This window comes from Lissotriton helveticus, chromosome 3_1 (assembly GCF_964261635.1).
Source record: "Lissotriton helveticus chromosome 3_1, aLisHel1.1, whole genome shotgun sequence".
Classification (NCBI taxonomy): domain Eukaryota; kingdom Metazoa; phylum Chordata; class Amphibia; order Caudata; family Salamandridae; genus Lissotriton; species Lissotriton helveticus.
In genome coordinates, this window is record NC_136061.1 from 958373872 (window position 1) to 958394971 (window position 21100).

Sequence of the window (21100 nt, forward strand, 5' to 3'; positions counted from 1 at the left end):
TGATGGCTTATCATTTTTTGCTTATTTCCAAGGGTGATAAAGGAGTGAAAGGAGACAGAGGAGAGCGAGGAGATGCTGGACTTCGAGGTGACTCGGTGAGTAAGAGTCGTGAAAGTTTTAGGATTCGTTAAATATTGCCTAGAATTTTTAAGTTAACACTTGAGTAATGTTAAAGGTCCAAGGTCCAAGTGCAGCTTTTATGAAGAACACTGTCTCTGAATAAGGTCCTTGGATAATCTTTGAGCGGAAATATTTGATACATTTGATTAACGCCTTCAAACAAACAGATTGTCATTGAACCTGTGGGTAAGATTGATATATAGTCTTTGGGTATGGCCTATATGCAGCCTTAGAGAAGAACTACACTCATTATTTTAAGTGAGACTCTTCAGCCAGCCTTTGAAATATGCTACCCTGACAGTCTTTGAAGAAAGTTGTCCTGCAGACTTTGAAAACAGATCATTATACAACCTTTGAACCTATTTTTCTATAATAAACGGACCTGTTAACATCCTCGGATGTAGCCTCAGGCCCAATATGGACTGATTTTGTCAAGAAGACTATGGCAATTTTCACATGAGTAACCCGCTATTCTGTAAATTCTCTTGTGTTCCCCTCTGCGAAAGTAATTTCATCTGCTTTAGTCCCTCCACTTAAAGCATCTCAGAGGTCTGGTAATTTTTGTCATGTCCCCGAGGACCCTTGCTCTTTAGGAGATCATTGTGTCTGTGTAATTTTTTATCAAGTAACTCAGGCCCCTTTTGCCAGAGTATCCTTGTGCACTGGATACCACTGCTCAATTATATGTGACTATGTCACCTTCTACTTTGCAAATCAAACATTTCCATTAAGGAAGGCGCTGACTAACTCACACTCATAACATAACATAACACAACATAACATAACATCACCACAAGCCTGTTTCTGAAACACCATTACAGTTTTGGCCCGCAAACATTGTTGATGATCACAGCGAGGATGAGGAATGTGAAAGAGAGAATTCAGCAGATGGAAGAGGATATGGATTAAGATGGTGGAGAACAAGAAGAAGAAGATCACGGCACAACAGTCTGCAAGATGTCAGTGACAGAATGATCAGAACATATTGATGCAAACCATTCCACCTGCAGATGAAATCCCAAAGTTCTATGCACTTTTGGAGAGAGCAGCGAGGACATTTTCATCAGATATGGTTTCAGCAGAGCAACAGTGATTCTGCGATGGTTTTCAGAAACAACCTATTAAATCTATGAAGTTCATTCCCATCCTACGTTTTCTGTGGCAGGATAGTGTGAAGGAAGCTGATCAAGACTCCACCCACAGTTCCGAATGTAGTCTAGCCGATGGACAAGAAATACAGAAACCTGAACTCAACACTTGCTTGCCTACCTGTCATCATAGTTCTGATTTAGTGATAGCAGGGGTGCAGCAAAGATAACAAAATCCCATCTGTCACTTCTACACCTACAAGTAGACAGATGTGTAGATGCTCTTGGTAGAAGAATGAATGTCATGAGTGCAACAACCGTAAACGCAGCAAACTCCTTGGCCATTCTGGACTGGTATGACTACCAAAATGTGGATTAACATCCATCCAATGTTAGACCAGTGCCCAGATTACAAACATGATGTGGCAAGGTCTATTTTGAGACAAGGAACTAAGTCATCAGCAGTGGCCAAAGATGGGAGAGGCAAGATGGCTGCCGTGGGGAAGGCTGTGTAATCAGCTTGCTCCCTCGCTCCTGGCGTCCTACCGTTTTTTCGTTAAAGAAGGAGAAATTTTGCTATTTCGCGCTGCTATGGATGGCTGCAGCTAAACGAGCTTTATTTTGTTTACCTGGCAAGGCTGTGGAAATAGTGACGAGTGGCTGCCGGCATCTCTGGTTCCTGCTGTGGTTGCCGACCGGGTCGGGCCGGGCTGGACTGCTCGGGCTGCTCGGGCTGGGCTGGGCTGCTCATAGACGGAAGGCGGAGCCCGCGCGACCTGAAAACGGCGTTCTCCTCATTTCCTGATTACGGGGGAGGCTCCGCGATGGTGGGGAGGCACTGATCTCTTCCCTCGAGCGGATTTCCAGCAGAGGGGAAAGTGCTTGGCGGATGAGTTATTAAAAACCACAGAAACGTGGAGAATAAAACGTCTTCGCAGAAAAAAAAAAAACAGAGAGGAGAGGAAATAATTATTTACAAACACACAGCTACAGTAATTTGCTGCAAATTATCCTTGTACTAGGCGGAGCTACGAATGTTGCTAAACTTCTTAGAGTTTAATCGGCGGTCTCCGCTGTGGCGTGCTACACTTTGCCTGTGCTGGACACAGAACCACGTTTTTCCCGGCAGAGGCGGCTCACGGAAAAAAAAGAGGACGCCACTTCCATCTTGTATTGCCACACGCAGCAACAGAAAAACTGGATTTGGGCTTGAACCTAATAACGTGGGGCAAGAGAACGAGGAGACTGAGATGGCAGAACCAGCGCTATTGATCCCTGGGAAAAAAACCACCAAACAGGGTAAGAACGCTAATAAAGGGGCTATTACTAAATCTAATGAAGTACTAGGATTAAAAAGCCCAGCATCACAGACTTTGCCAGACTTATTTGAAAAGCATGCTGCAAAAAAGAAAATAATTGATAATGATAACCGAAGTACTGATATAATTGATATAACTGCAGCTCAGGCCACTAATCAACTCTCTGTAGCCGGTGACAATCAGTTCAGCCCTTCAGCGCCCACTCAGACCCCAACTGACTTATCAAGGAAGGGTATCATGGGACCTGTAGTTCCAACTTTGGGAGGTGCAATTACGAATAGAGCATGCTCGCTTCCATCGCTGGCACTATATCTAAACGAAGCCTCAAATGAAACACGAAATGCAAAAGAGATTATTGTGCAGCAGCACAATCAAGAGCATATTCAAGAGCACAATCAAGAGCTTTCTGAAAAATTTTATTCACTATCAGAGCTTTCATCTGACGAAGCGAATAAAGACTGGGCAGACCTCAGTGTTGAGAGTCCATCTTCTGAGGGTGAGATTAGCCTGAGTCCTAACAATTCTAACCTGGTAACCACTATAAAAAAAAAACGGAGAAAGAAGAGATCTTCTCATGTCATGAGCCAAGAGGCTGCCTCTAACCCACTAAATGATACGAATGCTTCAGTGGTTAATGATATCCCGGGGTCTAATCACAATGGTATACATGATCATATCTCACAGCAAGAGAACAATGGTGAGATCACATTGAAAACAATTTTTGATACCATGATGTGTCATAGAGCAGAGAGCAAGGCAGAGAATCAACGCACGCAACTGACATGTGCCAAAGTTAAAAACGCAGTAAGGCGTGCGATTAAAATATGCTCAGAGACAGCTGACAGGGTCACGGAAGCAGAGGCCAGGATATCGGTGCTTGAAGAAGAATGCATGGCTCAAAGACAAGAGGTTGGAGACTTTAAAGTACAAAAGGATGACTTATCCGATAAACTAGCCAGTTTGGAAAATCAGGCACGTAGAAACAACCTGCGTTTTCTGGGGATCCCCGAAAACAAAGAAGGAGGAGACCCGAGGAAGTTTATCATTAATTTATTAAGCAATGCTTTTCCTGAGATTACTGATTGGGATTGGGCTCGGGAAGTACAACGAGCACATAGATTTCCGTTTACAACAAGGAAACCACGGCAAGGTCAAGAAAATTTTCCCAGGGCCATTTTGGTATCATTTAATAATTTCCTTGCCCGTGAAGCGATATTTGTAAACGCTAGACCAGATAAGAAAGCGGATGGTCTAGGTTGTCAATTCTTTGTGAGACCAGATTACTGCCAGGCCACTGTGGCTCAACGGTGGCAACTGAAGCAACTAATTCCTGACTTTCAGAAGAAGGAGGTAACTGTATTTTTGCAGGGTCCTGCAAAACTAAAGACTATATATAAGGGCCAAACAAAATAATTTATTTCTACCATCAAAGCTAAAGAGTATTTGGAATCCCTCTAAATAATAAGAAGAATTTCAATGTATATTTTGAAAATTATAGGATTTGGCCGTAACAATTATTTTGCTTAACGGTTATTCAAATGCAGGAGTATTACATTTCGTAATCTTTATATTCTCCTCTCTGCTTTTTGAACTTTTCTGAATCTTCTTCGTTCGCTTCTTCTTTCGTTTTTTCTCCTTTCTTTTTCTTCTCTTCTTTTTTTTTCTTCTTTTCTTTAGTAAGGGCGCCATGGGTCAGGGACACGGCACCCATACGCTTTAGGAACTGATAGTTCCTGTGCCTCATATAGCGGGGAGGGTGGGGGGAGGGGTTCAGGGGTTAAGGGTGGGGGTGGGCAAGGGTAAGGGTTGGTGGTGGGGGTGTAAGGCAGAGGTGTTCAACACAGGGATGATTATAAGGCATTTAAATGATATCGTTAAAGAACAAATATTTGTGATGTTGATCGATAATTTTTCTTTATTACTTTTGTTATGTATAAAAAGGTGAAAATATGTACTATCAATATTAATGGCCTTAACGCCTTAAAGAAAATTGCTATGTTTCGAACAATGCTCCAGGCGCTGAATATCGATCTGTTATGCATACAGGAAACCCATATTTCATGGGATAAGCGTTCTCTTCTGAATAATTTGGGACTGGAAGTTTTGATTACTTCCAAACAAATGGGTATTAAAAGGGGCGTAGCAATCTGTATGCGTAAAGGAGTAGGGAAATGTTTAAAAACACTTTCTGACAAATGGGGTAGATGGGGACTGGCTGAGTTGAAAATCGGAAGCTGTAAATTTACTTTATGTTGTATCTACGGACCTAATTTGGATGATGCCGAATTGTTTAACACTATGAATACAGAGCTATCTACCTGGACAGAACCGATTATTATGTGTGGAGACTTAAATATACACATCCCAGCTGACTGGAATATTAGATCAGAGCAGAGATATCTGGGCCGAAAGGTCAAAACTTATAAAGCGCTTAGAGACCTGGTATTAAGTAATGGGTTAACTGATGTCTGGAATAAATTTCATTATAACGATCCTGGATATACTTTCTTCTCTACTCCTTATCATAAATTTGTTCGTCTAGATTATTTTTTCGCATCCTCAATTTTTCTGGAGAAAATTCGCATCGAGATACTGCCACAAGTCATTTCCGACCATAATCCCATAATCGCTGAGATACAATTTTCTATTGATAGCCCAAACTCCACTAGATCCTGGTCATTCCAAAGAAATCTATTATTAGATGAAGAATATCTCCAATTCATGGTCAAGATCATTAAAGATTACTTTCTAATAAATAATGATACCGCCTCCCCACAAATAGTTTGGGACTCCTTTAAGTCCATTGTACGGGGTGAGACGATCAGCTTTGCAAATTATAAGAGAAAAAAAAATCAAATAGATTTTAGGGATAGGTTAAATAAGATTAGGCAGATCGAGCTGGACTTATCTATCGCATGCAAAAATAATGCTAATGTAGAAGATGTACAAACAAGATTAACTATTGAACGGTCAGGCCTCCGTATACACATCGCTGAGGAAGTAGCTGCAAAATTCAAACAACACAAAACGGAACGGTACGAATTTAGCGAACGTACAGGAAAAATTTTAGCACAGCGTCTACGACAAAAATCGTCTTACAACGAAATACAGTGTGTTAAGGATCTAAATGGAGTCCTTCACGAAAGTAGGGAAGGCATATTAGAGGCATTTCATGGTTTCTATAAAATGCTCTATAACGATCTCAATAATGAAGTTGACAAGACTCTTAATCCCTTAGATTACTTTAAGTCTACTAATCAACTTTCTCTGAGTACGGAGGATATAGACTCGTTTGCCAGGTCAATAAGCTGGGAAGAGATTGAAGGGGCTATTATAAGTTTAGCAGCTGGCAAAGCTATGGGGCCTGACCAGATCCCTCTTGAATTTTATCGGACATTTAGATTTTTGTTGAAACCAGAGCTGCTTAAAATTTTTAATTTAGCATTCCAAGACAAAGCTCCCGACTCCTGGTCTATGGCCACTATAGTCGTCTTTGTTAAAAAGAATAAGGATCCAAAAGAATTAGGCTCGTATCGGCCCATTTCCCTGATCACAGCTGACAGCAAAATTTATTCAAAAATTCTCGCAAATAGACTAAACGATGTGATGCCGGGCTTGGTCTCCAATACCCAACATGGGTTTATTAAACACAGGGACACCACAGATCATGTCAAACGTGTCATTGCACTATTGGACTGGGCTCAGACAAAGGAATCCCCAATCGGAGTTATACTACTTGATGCTGAAAAAGCGTTTGACAGAGTCGATTGGGGGTTCCTCTGGTCTGTGCTAAAATGGAAGGGCTTTCCACTACAATTTATTCAAGCTGTACAGTCACTCTACTCAAATGCAAAGGGCGTAATAAGAGTTGGCACGGATATCTCTAGCCCATTTTCAATCACTAGGGGGACTAGGCAAGGGTGCCCCTGCTCTCCACTTTTATTTGCACTTTACCTAGAACCTTATTTGAACAGATTAACTACAGAACCTGGTATTTTACCTGTCCGACTCCATGAGATTGACCACAAAGTTCTAGCCTACGCAGACGATGTGGCTATTGTAACCCCTGATTCTTCTTCTGCCCTACCTAAAATAATAGAAATTGCCAGTGAATTTGGAAAATTTTCTGGATATAAATTAAACATTTCAAAAACCCAAATTGTGCATTCTAAAACTGGGACTCCGATTGATATTCCGATAAATGATACCGCTACATACCTTGGTGTAACTATATCATCCAAAGTCGATGACATCGTCGGATTAAATTTGGATCCATTACTTATATCTTCTAATAGAACCCTGGAAAGGATAAATAATTTACATCTATCCTTATTTGGACGGGCTAATGTTATCAAGATGTTGATTTTTCCAAAATTCCTTTATTTTTTTCGAACCATACCGCTCTTTTTTTCTATGTTTCTCTTTAATAAAATAGACAGGATGTTGTCCAGATTCCTTTGGGGGTACCGTCGCTCAAGAAGATCTTTAAAATGGTGTATTTTACCGCAAGGTCGTGGTGGGCTGGGAGTCCCGAATTTTAGAATGTACTACTGGGCCATAACTCTTAAATCAATTAAGGTTCTATTATTCCATGATCATGTCAGTGAGATTTTTTTGTCACCATCCATTTTCGAAATGCTTATGGGAGCTCATGTGCGCCAATGTCTATTAATATTTATGGAGCCCAGCTACTATAAGAAAACGAAATTTAAGGTTTTACTTTCTGCTTTTTTGGTATGGAGACAAATTAATAAAGCTTTACGGATAATTCCAAAATATAATTTTTATACACCCATCTGTTGTCATATCTCGGCATCTGGCACCCTGCAAGATATCTCTACGATTCGATTTTGTTTAGGACAGATCCATTCAATTGGACAATTGTACCAAAATGGGGCTTTAATGTCTTTCACTGAACTTGAAGATATATTTGGTCTCTCGAGAAACGAATTTTTTAAATATCTACAAATTCGTAGTTTTCTGGAAAAAAAAAATCTCTTACATAGTGACGAAATGGAGACCAATATTGTTATGGAGAGCGGTAGGAGGAATAGCCGTATTGGTACAATCTATCAGTCAATGGCTGACAGGCTACATGATGATCTTGACCAACAAGCCCAGAAATGGGAAAGGAAATTGGGCATAGAGGGGATAGATATGGCAAGGGCGTTTGAGATCAGCAATAAAACATTAATCAACAGTTCCCTTAAAAGCCAACATTATATGGCATCTTTAGATCTCTATTATACGCCTGCAAAACTGGCCAAATGGAAAGCCATGAAAGGTTCTAACTGTAGTCGATGTGGTATTTTAGCAGCAGACTCGTGTCATATGTTTTTTGGTTGTCTTAAATTATTTGTATATATAGATAGGATAGAAAAGTTTTTGACTAATTTGCTTAATGCTAATATCAAGCTATGTCCATCTCTGATTATTTTTGGTTTATATGTTCCTCCCGAGAGTCTATCTGTTGATCAAGAACATTTTCTGTTTATTGCAATGTCTATCTACCGTTTCTGTATTACCTCAAGATGGCTCGATGCTGACCCACCATCATTTGAGCAATGGTTGGGAAAGCTACTAAATGTATATAGAATGGACAAAGCAGTGTATAAATTGAAAGGCCACAGAAAGAAGATATTTGCCAGGAAATTGTGGTCACCTATTGATAACTGGATCTAATTTATTTATTTTTTTTTCTTCTTTTTGATGGTCACATCTGTAAAAAAAAGGGATATTTTCTATCTGTATCTCATATATTCTATTGGCTTATTTTTTTTTCTTTTTTCTTTTAATTCTTTATCAGGCTCTGTCAACGATGTATTAGCAACTATTAGCAATTATGTGAATGACTGTTACAGTTTTTTTTATGTTTTTATGCGGTTCTTCTTTTCTCATCCCTGTGTTATGTATGCCTCTGCCACTGAAAATAATAAAAAAATAATAAAAAAAAAAAAAAGCAGTGGCCAAAGATGTGGCGATGGACATAGCCAATGTAGGATCCGATCAACGGGCAGGAGAGTGGTTCTTCAGTGGCAAGGATGGCTACAGATGGCATGCTTTAAGCCTGAAGTGTAGATTAAAGTCATAGGACTGCAGTTTGATGGTCAGATACTTTAGAATTTTTATGAAGCTCTTCAAGGAATTGGGATAGATACCAATAGAGCATGGTCCATTGAGGCACTCTAGGTTTGCATATTCTGGATTTTAAGGTTCTTGGTAAACTCTATCCCTCAGAAGTGGCTACTTGAAGGTCGCTCCCAAAATCAGCAATACAGATGATACCAATAGCACTACAATGACCAGGGTTACACAAGATTGCTAAAATAATCCAACAACAAAAATTCACAGAAATGGTGAGGTGGGTTGCGTGCCTACAACCAAGATACTAAAGAGGAGGAGTGAATGGTTCTGCAGATCCTCCACAATGGGCATGCCCTGGGGTTTATACAAAAGCCACCCAACCACCTGCCAGTTTGGGTGATCCATCACCACCTGGACTTGTTTCAACAGAAGTTCTTCAGTCTACTAATACAGGGTGAAATTTAAAAAAAAGCGAACGACCTTTACAACGCGGTCATTACACCGCGATACATTTACATTCCGGTCATTACAACGCAAGTCGTTACAACGACTTGCGCTGGATGGTGCCATACACTAAGGAATAGTATGATGTACTATTCCAACACCTTCCCTACTATTACGTAGCCTGGAGATGGAATAGTTAATCACACTATTCCTAAGTCCAGCGCCCTCCAGCGCAAGTCGTTGTAACGACTTATGTTTTAATAACTGCGATGTAACGTACCCCGATGTAAATCATTGCATTGTAACGTTACATATTCTAAAAAAAAAACAGTCCTGAAAAGACAAAAATATCTAGGCTTTTGCTTCAGGTTCTTTTTGGTAAAATAATACAGGTAGTTGTAGATCCATCCTGGATTTTTGGGTCTTGAACAGATTCCTGCTAAGCCAGCCCTTCTGAGTGGGTACATTGCAGAGGGAATTTCCTGACATCACTGAACCTTCAGAATACCTATTTTTACATGCCTATCCACAAGACAGGTGCTTGGTATTTCTGTATTTGGACAATTGTTTTATAAAATGTTCCACAGCAGGAGAACAAGAACATGCATTAAGGATACAGTGTCATTGTTTCCTTGAAGTAACTCCAAATGAGGCAAAATCATCTCCAGCCCCTGCAAACACTCTTATCTTCCTAGGGGCATTCCTCAACACCTTCCAAGAAAATACATTCCCTCGAGAGAAAGACGGACAAAGCTGGTGAAGTTAGCTACATCTGTCTCAGACTTCTCACCAGTGCCATTTAATTAGTACAAATCTCTGTGGGGCACATGTCTTCCTGCATCCCTCTGACTACCCATTGTAGACTTCAGGTGCAAAAAAATCAGCAAGAATTGGATTCCCAGTGGTGACACGCTGATGGTTTATGAGAGGACAGGGTTGCAGTCGCACATCGATTATGGTGGTGGATGTCACAAAATTTGTTTAAGGGTCTCCTCTCTTAACATCTGCACCATCCAAATATTCTGGTGACGGATGAGGTGATGAAAATTATGGGAAACAGTGGCAAGTCTGCACATAAACGTCTTTGAATTTTGTGCAATCCACCTGAGCTTCCACACCTTTATCCCATGTCTCGGAAACGCCTGTATCTTGATCAGGGTGTACAACTCCAATATCCATGCACTACATCTCAGAGCAGTGCTGGGAGAGATCTCATGGCTTATCGGAAGAGAAACAACAGTTATTGGATGAGGCGATAGCCAACAACATCAGTAGAACATCTCCCTGGAATGCAAAGCAACCAGGCAGAGGCCTTAAGCCATGCCCTCTACGAGTGTTCCAAGTGGGAGTACACATCAGGATTAGCTACAGCAAATGCGTGATTCCTGGCATCACCCTCAAATAGGTCTGTTTGCAATAGGGTAGAATAGGAATTATGGCTCTTTGCCAGAAAGTATTTCCCATAAAGGACTCAGAGGGTTTTAGATGAATTTGTCTATCATCTTTGCATAAACATTTGTGCTGTTTCCTCTGGCCTCGAGGGTACTTGGCAAGACAAAAAGGGAGCTATGCAAAATAATTATGTTCACTCCAGCACAGCTCAGGCAGTACTGGTACGAAGAACTAGTACAACTTTCAAGCACACCACCATTGACCCTTAAGATAAATTGAGCACTCCTATCCAAGCGGGGAGGCCAAACTCTCCTTTCCAATCTGCAATACTTAAACCTCACAGCCTGGCTCCTTGTTACTTAGGGCCCGATTCACAGAATTAACTTAAGACAAAATCCTAATCTTACTACTTTTTGTATTCACAGAATGCACTTACTACTTGTGGTATTCAAAGAATGGATTTACGACTACTAACTTTAAGTCCGCACTCGGGCCGGAGATTCTGGCCCGGAGGCGGAGCTTCCGGCTCAGAGGCAGAGCTTCCGGGCCGGAGGCGGAGCTTCCGGGCCAGAGGTGGAGATTTCGGCCATGGCTAAATCTCCACCACGGGCCGGAATACCCACTTCCGAGCCGGAAGCTGACATCTATAAAGCAGCTCCTTGGTCAACACCACACAATTTCACAAAATACTATGGCGTGGATCCACTAGCACTCCAATGAGACAATGTTGGCCAGGCTGTACTCCGTACGCTATTTCAATCTACTGCAACACTCAAAGGCTAGCCACTGCTTATGGGAGGGCTGCTTTATAGTCTATGCACAGTTGTGTATTTATTGCCACATATACCTCAAGCAGAAAATGTTACTTACCCTATAAGCATCTATCGAAGGCATGTAGTGCTGTGTATTCACATGCGCCCACCCGCATCCCCGTAAGCCTCTGGCTGTTGCAGTTATCATACCTTCTTACATCTCTTGAATGGGGATTTCTTTTTTTTGGGGATTGCATCAACCGTGTGGAAAGCAATCTAACAATGGACCCAATAAACATGCGCATTACCAACAAGAGATGGAATCACACATCCTTGTAACTTGAGAAAATTTCTTTTAAAAAAAACACCTTGAACACTTCTGGGCCAAACACTAGATGGCAAGAGTATGCACAGATTGTGAATCTACAGCACTCCTTGTCATGAACAGATGCTTACAGGGTAAATAACATTTTCCTTCTCCGTCATTGGTATTTTTCATACATTCACATGCAGCCCTCTTTCTTCCCCTATCAGAGTCTTACTGGTTGATTTCCTTCCTTTTGTGCATTGAAAATCTAAGCTATAGTGGCCTTTAGTTGCTAGTGCAGTCGCCTGATTGGTTGAAGTCTGAGTGCTTTTCAATTATGTGAATATGCCACTGAATGAATACCATTCTAGGACCACAGGCCATTTTCAACTATGTTTATTGTTCATCTATGAATAATGGCAACAATAGAAAACAATTTTTATAGTTAAATAACTTTTTTTTCCTAAACTGTATTTTTTCTTTACTTAAGTTCAAGGAAATGTAAACAAAACAATACTAATCACCAATACATCCATAAAATGCACGCTAGATGCAGCAGACACCGCGTCCCGCTCAATAAATACCAGTGTTTTGCTACGTAGACATGCCTGGCTCAGAGTATCTGGGTTTAAACAAGAGGTACAAAATACCATTCTTAATCAACCTTTTGACCAGGAGCACCTCTTTGGCCCTGCAGTGGACACATTCCTAGAAAAAATAAAAAAGGACACAGAGTCTGCCAAGTCTATGGGAGCTTTACAGTCACCTTCTAACAGAGGCTCCTTTTAGCGTTCCTTTTATAGAGCAGGCTCCAAAACAAATACAACAGAACAACCTTCTCATCCTACAAAAGTACGAACCAAGGCTCCATTTCCAGAGGATACAATAGAGGAGGTTATAGGGAGAACAACAACAAGGGCAGAGGCTAGGGTACTAACACCCGCAGCTCCCCTAGTACCAAACAGTGACTTCCCTGCGCTTCCCCCGATCATCCCACTCCTGTCGGGGGACACCTTTCATAGTTCCTGCCTGTCTGGAGTTCCATCACAACAGACAAGTGGGTAAGACAAATTATCCAGTATGGTTATTGCCTGGAACTCACTTCTACTCCTCCCAAAATACCTCCTAAACAGCGTCCAACGTCATCAGAACATCTAACGCTTCTCAAACAAGAAGTCGTGGCACTATTACAAAAACATGCAATGGAACCAGATATCATCAAGGAACAGGCGCTTAGTCCCTTAATTTTCTAATTCCAAAAAAGGATGGCTCTCTCAAGCAAATATTAGACCTCAGACTGCTCAACTTCTACATCCAATCAAACCACTTCCACATGGTCACGTTACGACAGGTTCTTCCACTACTTCAGCAAGGCGACTTTCTCTCCACTCTAGATCTGAAAGACACCTACTTCCACATTCCCATTCATCCCGCTCACAGGAAATATCTCAGGTTTGTGGTAAATGGCAACACTAACAGTTCAAAGTTCTACCATTCGGATTCACCATGGCACCCAGGGTTTTCACCAAGTTCCTCGCAGTGGTTGCAGTACATTTGAGAAGACAGCAAATTCATGTCTTCCCTTATTTGGACGACTGGCTAATAAAAGCAAAATCCCACAACAGCTGTGTTCAACACACAATCAGTACAATACAACTGCTTCACAGTCTGGGATTCACAGTAAGGGGCTCATTAGGATGGCGGACGGACTTGTGTCCGTCCGCCACCCTAGAGTAGGAGGGACCGTCCGCATGGGCTGCGGCGGTCCCTCCGTGCAAATTAGGATGTGACCGCCACCCTGGCGGTCACATCCTGGATATTTAACATTGCGGCGGGTGCAGCTTCAAGCTGCACCCGCCGCAATGTTAAAAAAGCATACATTGCATATGTATGCAGCAAGCAGCAGGCACCGCGCGGTGCCTGCCGCTTGCTGCATACATATGCAGGGGGGTACCATAGGTACCCCCCATGTGCACCCCCCACACCCCCTTCACCCAGGGGGCCCGCAACGGGCCCCCGCAGTGAAGCACCGTATGCTTTTACACGGCGGAATATCCGCCGTGTAAAAGCATTTCTTTCTGTGCATCCTAATATGGTGGACGGTGTCTGAGAGACACCGTCACCATATTACAGCTTTTCCGCCGCGGTTGTAAGCCAACCGCGGCGGAAAAGCTGCGGACGGAAACCAGGACCCACCAGCCATCCTAATGTGGCGGTGGGTCTTTGGTGGGTCCGCTGCGGTTTTTCCGCATCCTCCGGGCCGGCGGTGGATTTCGCCGGCCCAGAGGATGCGGAAAAACCGCAATCCTAATGAGCCCCTAAATCTGGACAAATCCCATCTCCAACTGTCCACAATACAACAATATCTAGGAGCCACACTAAATATTTCAACAGCCCTAGCATATCCCAATCAAGTCAGGATAACAGCTAGTCAAATACTAGCTAAATAAAAAATTTCAGCCACAAAACTCATTACCAGTGTGAGTGTTCATGCAACTACTAGGGATAATGGCCTTTTGATCCTTCTCCTTCCTCATGCAAGACTACAAATGCGTCCACTGCAAGAGTAACTAGCACATCAGTGGAACCAGGCTCAAGGTCAGCTAACAGATCTGGTGTTGGTGGTACCCATCGCTCTCTGCAATGGTGGAACACACAAAACCTTTCCAAAGGGCGGTCGTTCCTCAAGCCAGTCCCACAGATAGTGCTAACAACAGATGCATCACTCACCGGCTGGGAGCTCATCTTCAAATCCATACTATTCAAGGTATATGGACCCCCCAACAAAAACAATTTCACATCAACTACCTGGAATTGTTAGCAATCTTACTAGCGTTGAAATCTTTTCAACTGCACCTTCTAGGCAAAGCTGTCCTGATTTGTACAGACAACATGCCAGCAATGTATTACATTCAAAAGCAAGGGGTACACACTCCCTACAGCTATCACACCTAGCTCAAAGCATATGGAGATGGGCCATTCTACAAACAATATGCCTCCTTGCAGAACATCTACCAGGTGTACACAATCAAATAGCGGATCTGCTCAGCCGTCAAGCACTACAAAAGGGGGTGGCACAACAGATCCACGAATGGGAACTTCATCCTCAAGTTCTTCTTCCATTCTTTCACATGTGGGAACACCCAGAAATAGATCTGTTTGCCACACAACTAAATGCAAAATATCCAAACTTCGCGTCCAGGTATCCACACCCATTGTCCAAAGGCAATGCACTATGGATGAATTGGTCAGGCAAATTTGCTTACGCTTTTCCGCCTCACTCACTCATTCCGGTAGTAGTGAAGAAACTCAAACAACACTCCCTCACAATGATCCTAGTTGCTCCAACATGGGCAAGACAACCATGGTTCACAACTCTGTTGGAACTATCTGTAGTACCACATCAAAAGCTACACTTCTCACCCAAACTTCTTACTCAGAACCATGGAGAGATAACACACCCAGATCCCAATCAACTCAACCTTGCAATCTGGCTCCTTGTTGAGCATTGAATGCTATCAAGTATGTTTTGCAGCCAATAATTCAGGATTCCTTGCTACAGAAGGAAAAGTTACTTATTTTTAGTGCTGGTTCTCAAGCTTGGGTATTCTCCCACGAATTATAGGAAATGCTCTCTTGCTCGCTGTTTGGGGCATAGTTGTCATTGGTGAGCAGGTTCAACAAACTAAATGGCTTTCTGTATTAGCATCATTAAGGGTTGGTGCATACTCAACGATCCTAAAAAAGTCTAAAATGGAAAAACCTATTTTCTGATTAACATTCTGTGTAAAGTGTATATTTTGTTCACTTTGTGATTTGAAGAAACTTGTTTACAACTGAAATGTTTAAGGAATAACATTTAAAAAAAGTAAAGGTGATCCAGATTTGGCCAGACTGCTGGTAGCAATTCTACTGTTTATGACTGTGACACAAATACCCTTGCTGGGGAATTACTGTGACAGGTAGGTGACTTGCACTCTTGTTCCTCTGTACAGTTTGAGTGCTGAATCTGTCCTTGATTTCTGAGATGTTGTGCCTACCCCAAAACATGTTCATAACAGTTTCTACTTGCTTTTATTTTTCTTAGGGTGAGCCTGGGACAGATAACACTCAGCGAGGAACCCGAGGGCCAAAGGGTGAAATCGGTCCATTGGTAAAGTATCCATTGACATCCTCCTATCTCTTACAAATATTGTAACAGAGCCCCATTGTGCCACCATGGTCATTCTTCACTGCCTTTTTGCCAACCTCATCAAATGCCATGCCAATTACACAATCCTGGCAGAAGATCCTGTAATATGTTGGTATATACTGTTCAGCAACATAGAGTTCATGTCATGTACACCCTTTCATTATTACGTAATGAGTATATTGGAAGGAAGACAAAATCCAATGGGATCAGTCTTCTTCCAGGAGCCAGGAGGTGCATTTTTTCAATGCTGATCCGTAGCAGGGTAATAACAAGACTCATTGCAAAATGTGCCAGGAAGGGTGTCAAGCAAGATACAAATGCTTATTATCCCCAGACATCATCTTATCTCCCTTAAGTAATTGTAGTTAAAACACAGTATTTACCAATGCCATTCCTCTTTAAAAATATGTCATCCAACCTATATCTGCAGAGAAGGGGGAAGTGCCATCTCTGAAGGGGCCTATTTTACAATGTGCCTACTCGCCCTGCAAAAAATCCTTTCCTGTGACAAAGATTAGGCAGCCATCTTTAAATCTTGCCTTGGCTTCCTTATCACTACATTTTAGAAACACTGCATACTTTATGCATTCTCCTTGTAAATATTCAAAAAATCGTCCTATGTTCATTAAACAAGCAGCTGTCTAATTGTAAGGAGAGAGGATGACCCAAATGACTGAGCAGGTTTGTTTTCTACAGGTTATGACTATTGGAAGGTAACTTGTTATTGCATAATTCTAATATTTGCATTAATTCTGTTAAAAAAATATTCAAATCTACGCCAGATATTCATAAAGCTTAAAACAGTCATTTGGAAGAAGACGTGTGTCTCCATCACACCTGGGTCCCTGATTAGTGGGGAAGGGAATGTGATTGTTAGGCCCAAGGAAAGGCTGGTATGATTCCATGCAGGATGCCTTCAATGGTCCCCATTTTGAAGCAGGGCACACAGTCTCTGGTTTCTGCTGCACTCCACATGACGAACCTTCATCTGGAGTATCTTGCAGTTGTAGGTGCCTCTTCTGATATTGTGTGCCCAGTTCAGTGGCCTCACGAATGGAGTAAGGCTCAGTTCAAAAGACCATACTTGGCCATTGTGTCCAGTCCAAGTTTGGCGAACGCATAAACAAAGGGTGAATGCAGACAATCAAGGGAAAGATATTCAAATGAGTGCATAATTTAATATATAATCCATGTAAAGAGAGTCTGAATATGTTTAATGTGTCTACACCACAGGACAGAAATTATATTGCAAATTGGCAGAAACATTTAAGTCGTGACAAGGCATACATATGCTACAGGAAGCTGTTGTTTCAGCAAGCGTAAGAGCTATTTGAAAGCTAGAGGTCATGGCATGAGGTGTAAGGAGTGACACAGAGTAATGCAGTGCAGGCAAAATCAGTAACTAAAGCCTAAGAAAACGTGAAATTGGCACCTTTATGCATGAGAACTCAAAGAAGCATAAACTGGGTATATGCAGGGTCTATGGTGTTACAAGCAGACAATGTGTTTGGCTAAAGAGCTTTACAAGATCATTCCTTAGCTCAGGATGAGACAGGGTATGTGCATGATCTGCTCCTCCAGTTCAAGCAGGGCTTTAGCTGCCACCTGCATGTAAACACTCATTGTCTCACTGCTGCTTTTCTGTTCTCCAGGGAGAACCAGGCGTTGATGGGCAGGCGGGCCCAGCTGGTGCACCGGGAAAGAATGTGAGTACTCTATTATTCAGGATATAAGTCCATGATAGGTAGATGATATTCATGGAAATATCTGAATTGGACGATGAATGAAAATGATCACTAGGAGACAGATATCCTCTCAATGAGGGCAAATTGAGGGATACTGTGTGTCATTACCTGGGTATCACAACTAATATTTCCCATAACAATAGGTAAATGATGTCCTAGCATGCTACAAAAAGGACGATAAAACAACGTATGTACAAAAGAGAGAGGTGAATCTGTGTGCATTTAACTTGGCTCCAAACCTTATGGGAAGAGGTTAATTTTCCTTTGTAGAACCACCCCTCATGCTGTTTCTCATTAGGATGGAAGTGAGGAAGGGATGTAGTTAGGACAGAGTGAGTGATTAGAGGAACAAAGGAAGAAAGATAGAGTGGAAAGAAAAGAAAGGTGGATGGGAAGAAGAAAACAGGAAAGAGAGGAATGAAGGAATGAATTAAAGAAGAATCAATAAAGAAAGGAGGAATGAAAATGAAGAAATGTGGTAGGAAAGGAGGAAGGAAGATGGATGGAAGAATGGATGAAAGTATGGGGTAAGGTAGGAGAGAAGTAATAAGAGATGATCAAAAGAAACATGGAATATAAGAACAATGAGGGAGGGAAGAAGGAGTGAAAGAAAGATTGAAGAAGGAAGAATGGGTGAAAAGAAGGAAGATGAAGCTGGAAGGAGAAATTTAAAGAAGGGGAAGGAAAGAAAGAACACTTAAAGGTAGGGAGGAGGAAAGTAAGGAAATAAGCAGGGCGAGAGGGAGTTAATTAGAAAGAAGGCCAGAGTGGTGAAGAAGAAAGGAAGAGATGGGGAGAAAGGCGGTCGAAGAAAAGTGGATGAAGAGGGAGAGGGCAGGAGAGAGAAAGTACAAAGAAAACAATACAAGAAGGAATGTGAGAAATAAGGTAATCATTTGTAAAAGAGAAAGCCAGAAAAATGAAATCAGGCTTTTGCGATTAATACAAACAAATATGGGAATTGTGAAAGACACTGAGACTGAAGCACGGGCTACAGAGAACGGTTAGGGGCTTTGGGTACTAAAGTAAGGGTGATGTACTATAGTAAGTCTTTGGGGTGCTGTGTATGGATTAGGGATAAAATATTGCATAATGGAGTAAAGTAATTAAAGTAAGGGGTTGTGAAAGAAAAAAGATGTGAGAGTATAAACATATTCTATTAGGGAAGTAATAAAACAATAAGGAAATTAAGGAATAGAAAGGAAAAATAAATTGAAAAGGGAATACACTAGGGAGATGGACAGTAAAGGAAAATATTAGAGAACAAAACAACAGACCACAGAATAAAGGAAGAGCTTAGTAATTACATTTTCAGAACTTGAACAGACACAGTTAGCACCCGGCCTAATATCAATATTGTGATTTCTTCTTTCTGTTTACCAGGGCGGGGTTGGTCGACGAGGACCACTGGGAGTTAAAGTAAGTATCAATTCAATATTTCGAGTGGACATGAGATTCTTTTATTCAACTAAACAACACAACGTAGGTCATTAAAAGTATGGCAGGTGGCTCACGATCCAGTCGGGCTGGAGTAGGTGAGGGCCATTCATAGGAAAACTATGCATGGGAAGGCTCTACCCTTGATGGGCCTTCCAAGTCATGGATCTGTGGGTCCTGTAACTGATGAGCGACTGAGTCAGGGGCTCTGATAAAAGCCCTTCATGGTGCACTTAAATTGTGTCAATTCATACGTATGCCTATTTGTTTCGATGATTTCCAGCAAATATGTAGGAAATCATAGAACATTTGACATCTTTCAAACAATATTATAGTTTTGGGGGAAATGGGATCATTCCTCTCGATCATTCTCAGGTCCAGTGATTTAAAACCTTTAACTCTATGGTTGTAATTATAAACCCAGCTAACATGGTGGCCCTTCTCTGTCTCTGCACATGCACACTTACCAGAGACTCCAATACACTCTTCACCTTATATCTCAAACCCTCCCTTCCACAGATTAACTTGGAGGGCCTTCAGTCCAGGTGAACATGGACTCGAGGCCTGCTATACACACAAAACTTGCAATAAAGCACACATAAATAGTGGAGCACACGTTATACACAGAAACCCAAAGTATACAACAATGGCACTCAATTATGTTGGTCTGCAGTCAGTCTGAAAAAAGAATTTTATCTATCTTTATACAATGTTATTGAAGTTAAAGATGTGTGCTTTAGATTGGGCAAAGGACAACGGTTCATCCCGGATGTGGCTGAGACACATTTTGGGAGCGGATGTGATAATAGCGTATGAGCACCATAAATTATAAATCATTACTGAGTTTTCAAGGGAGGGATATGCAACATCTACACCAGAGATGCAGTCTATGTTTAAAATTTGCAATAAGTTCAGATACTTGCACTGCAAAAGACTGCATAAGGCAGCACCAGGACTAGGGCCCAGAAGTGTCGGCTGGGAATATTGAACCCCAAATATCAACAGGCACACTATTCAAAGGAAAGTTTCTATACATTTTCTGTACCTAACTCCACAGATAAGTCCCTTTGTGATATATTAATATCTTTAAGGTTTGTAGATGTGGAGTTAAGACTAGTAAATCCTTACCTCCCTCTGTGCACTTATCTTTTGATATTTTGTCCCGCAATATTATAGGAATGATATTCTATCCCGTAGATATTTTGGATTCGATATTCCCTGCTACAATCGAGCCCACACATATAAGCTGTAATTAAAGAACTGATACATCACTTTCTTTAGACAATTGTATGCATCAAAGCTCAGAAAGGGTGCACTAGGCTCAAATGTTATCAACAGTACACACAGGGAGGTACAACTGGGCACCTCAGGCCTTTTAGGACAGGTGCTAGGCACACACTTGATCAAGGACATGGATTTGCAGCTCCAATACCGGCTTCCCAATATAAGACACTGAGGCTCCAGTGTTGGCATGCAAGTTCCAATACAGGCACACAAACCCCAAAATTATACATGGACACAAAATATCCATTGGTAAGCACAGTGACCCCCATTATTGAACACTTTGGCACCACTACTGCATACACAGTCTCCAATGCTAAGAGCACAGGCCCTACATACTAAGCTCACAACCCCAATGCTGAATATGCAACTGCAATGCGAAGCTCAAAGACCCCCAATGCTAGACAGTTCAGCTATAATGCTGGATATACAGGCTACAGTATTGGGTGTACAGACCCTTAATATTAGCTAGAAAAGACCCAGTGCTGGATGCTCAATTGAGGATTATCATAAACCTCTGTAGGGGTCTAAGACCCTCAGCATTAGACACACAATACCCAATGCTAGTTGCATAGACCCTCAACACAAGAAACAGGCCTCAGTGCTTCACACACAAACTCCAGCCTTGTAACACTACACACAGATGCGCAGACATCCTTGCTGAATGCAATGGAACCAGTGTTAGTCACCTAAACCTTCTCTTTAACATCCAGGTTTAGTATTGCTAATTATCCTGGATTGAAAGGACTTCTCCTTCAGCCCAGTTGTGATTCTTATTCACAAAAGGGAAAGTTAAAGTTCTGTGCTTGCATGCCAGATTCTGCACCTGACCTTTATGATATGTATAACTTGAGGGAGCGGGTCTGTTGTCTCAAATAGTTGTTTTACCAAGTTATGTGGAATTAATGTTCAGTCACCTTTTAGGGATCCTAGGATGAC

The 21100-nt window shown here is 41.7% G+C and overlaps 1 protein-coding gene across 1 annotated transcript in view; it reads left to right on the forward strand.

Moving 5' to 3' along the window:
* The window catches only part of COL6A3 (collagen type VI alpha 3 chain), a 261122-nt gene that overhangs the window by 152080 nt on the left and 87942 nt on the right, over positions 1 to 21100 (forward strand). The window contains exons 21-24 of the mRNA XM_078681366.1: positions 33 to 95; positions 15594 to 15659; positions 17351 to 17404; positions 18827 to 18862. Of these exons, the coding sequence (XP_078537492.1) occupies positions 33 to 95; positions 15594 to 15659; positions 17351 to 17404; positions 18827 to 18862 (219 nt within the window). The remainder of the gene's footprint in view (positions 1 to 32; positions 96 to 15593; positions 15660 to 17350; positions 17405 to 18826; positions 18863 to 21100) is intronic.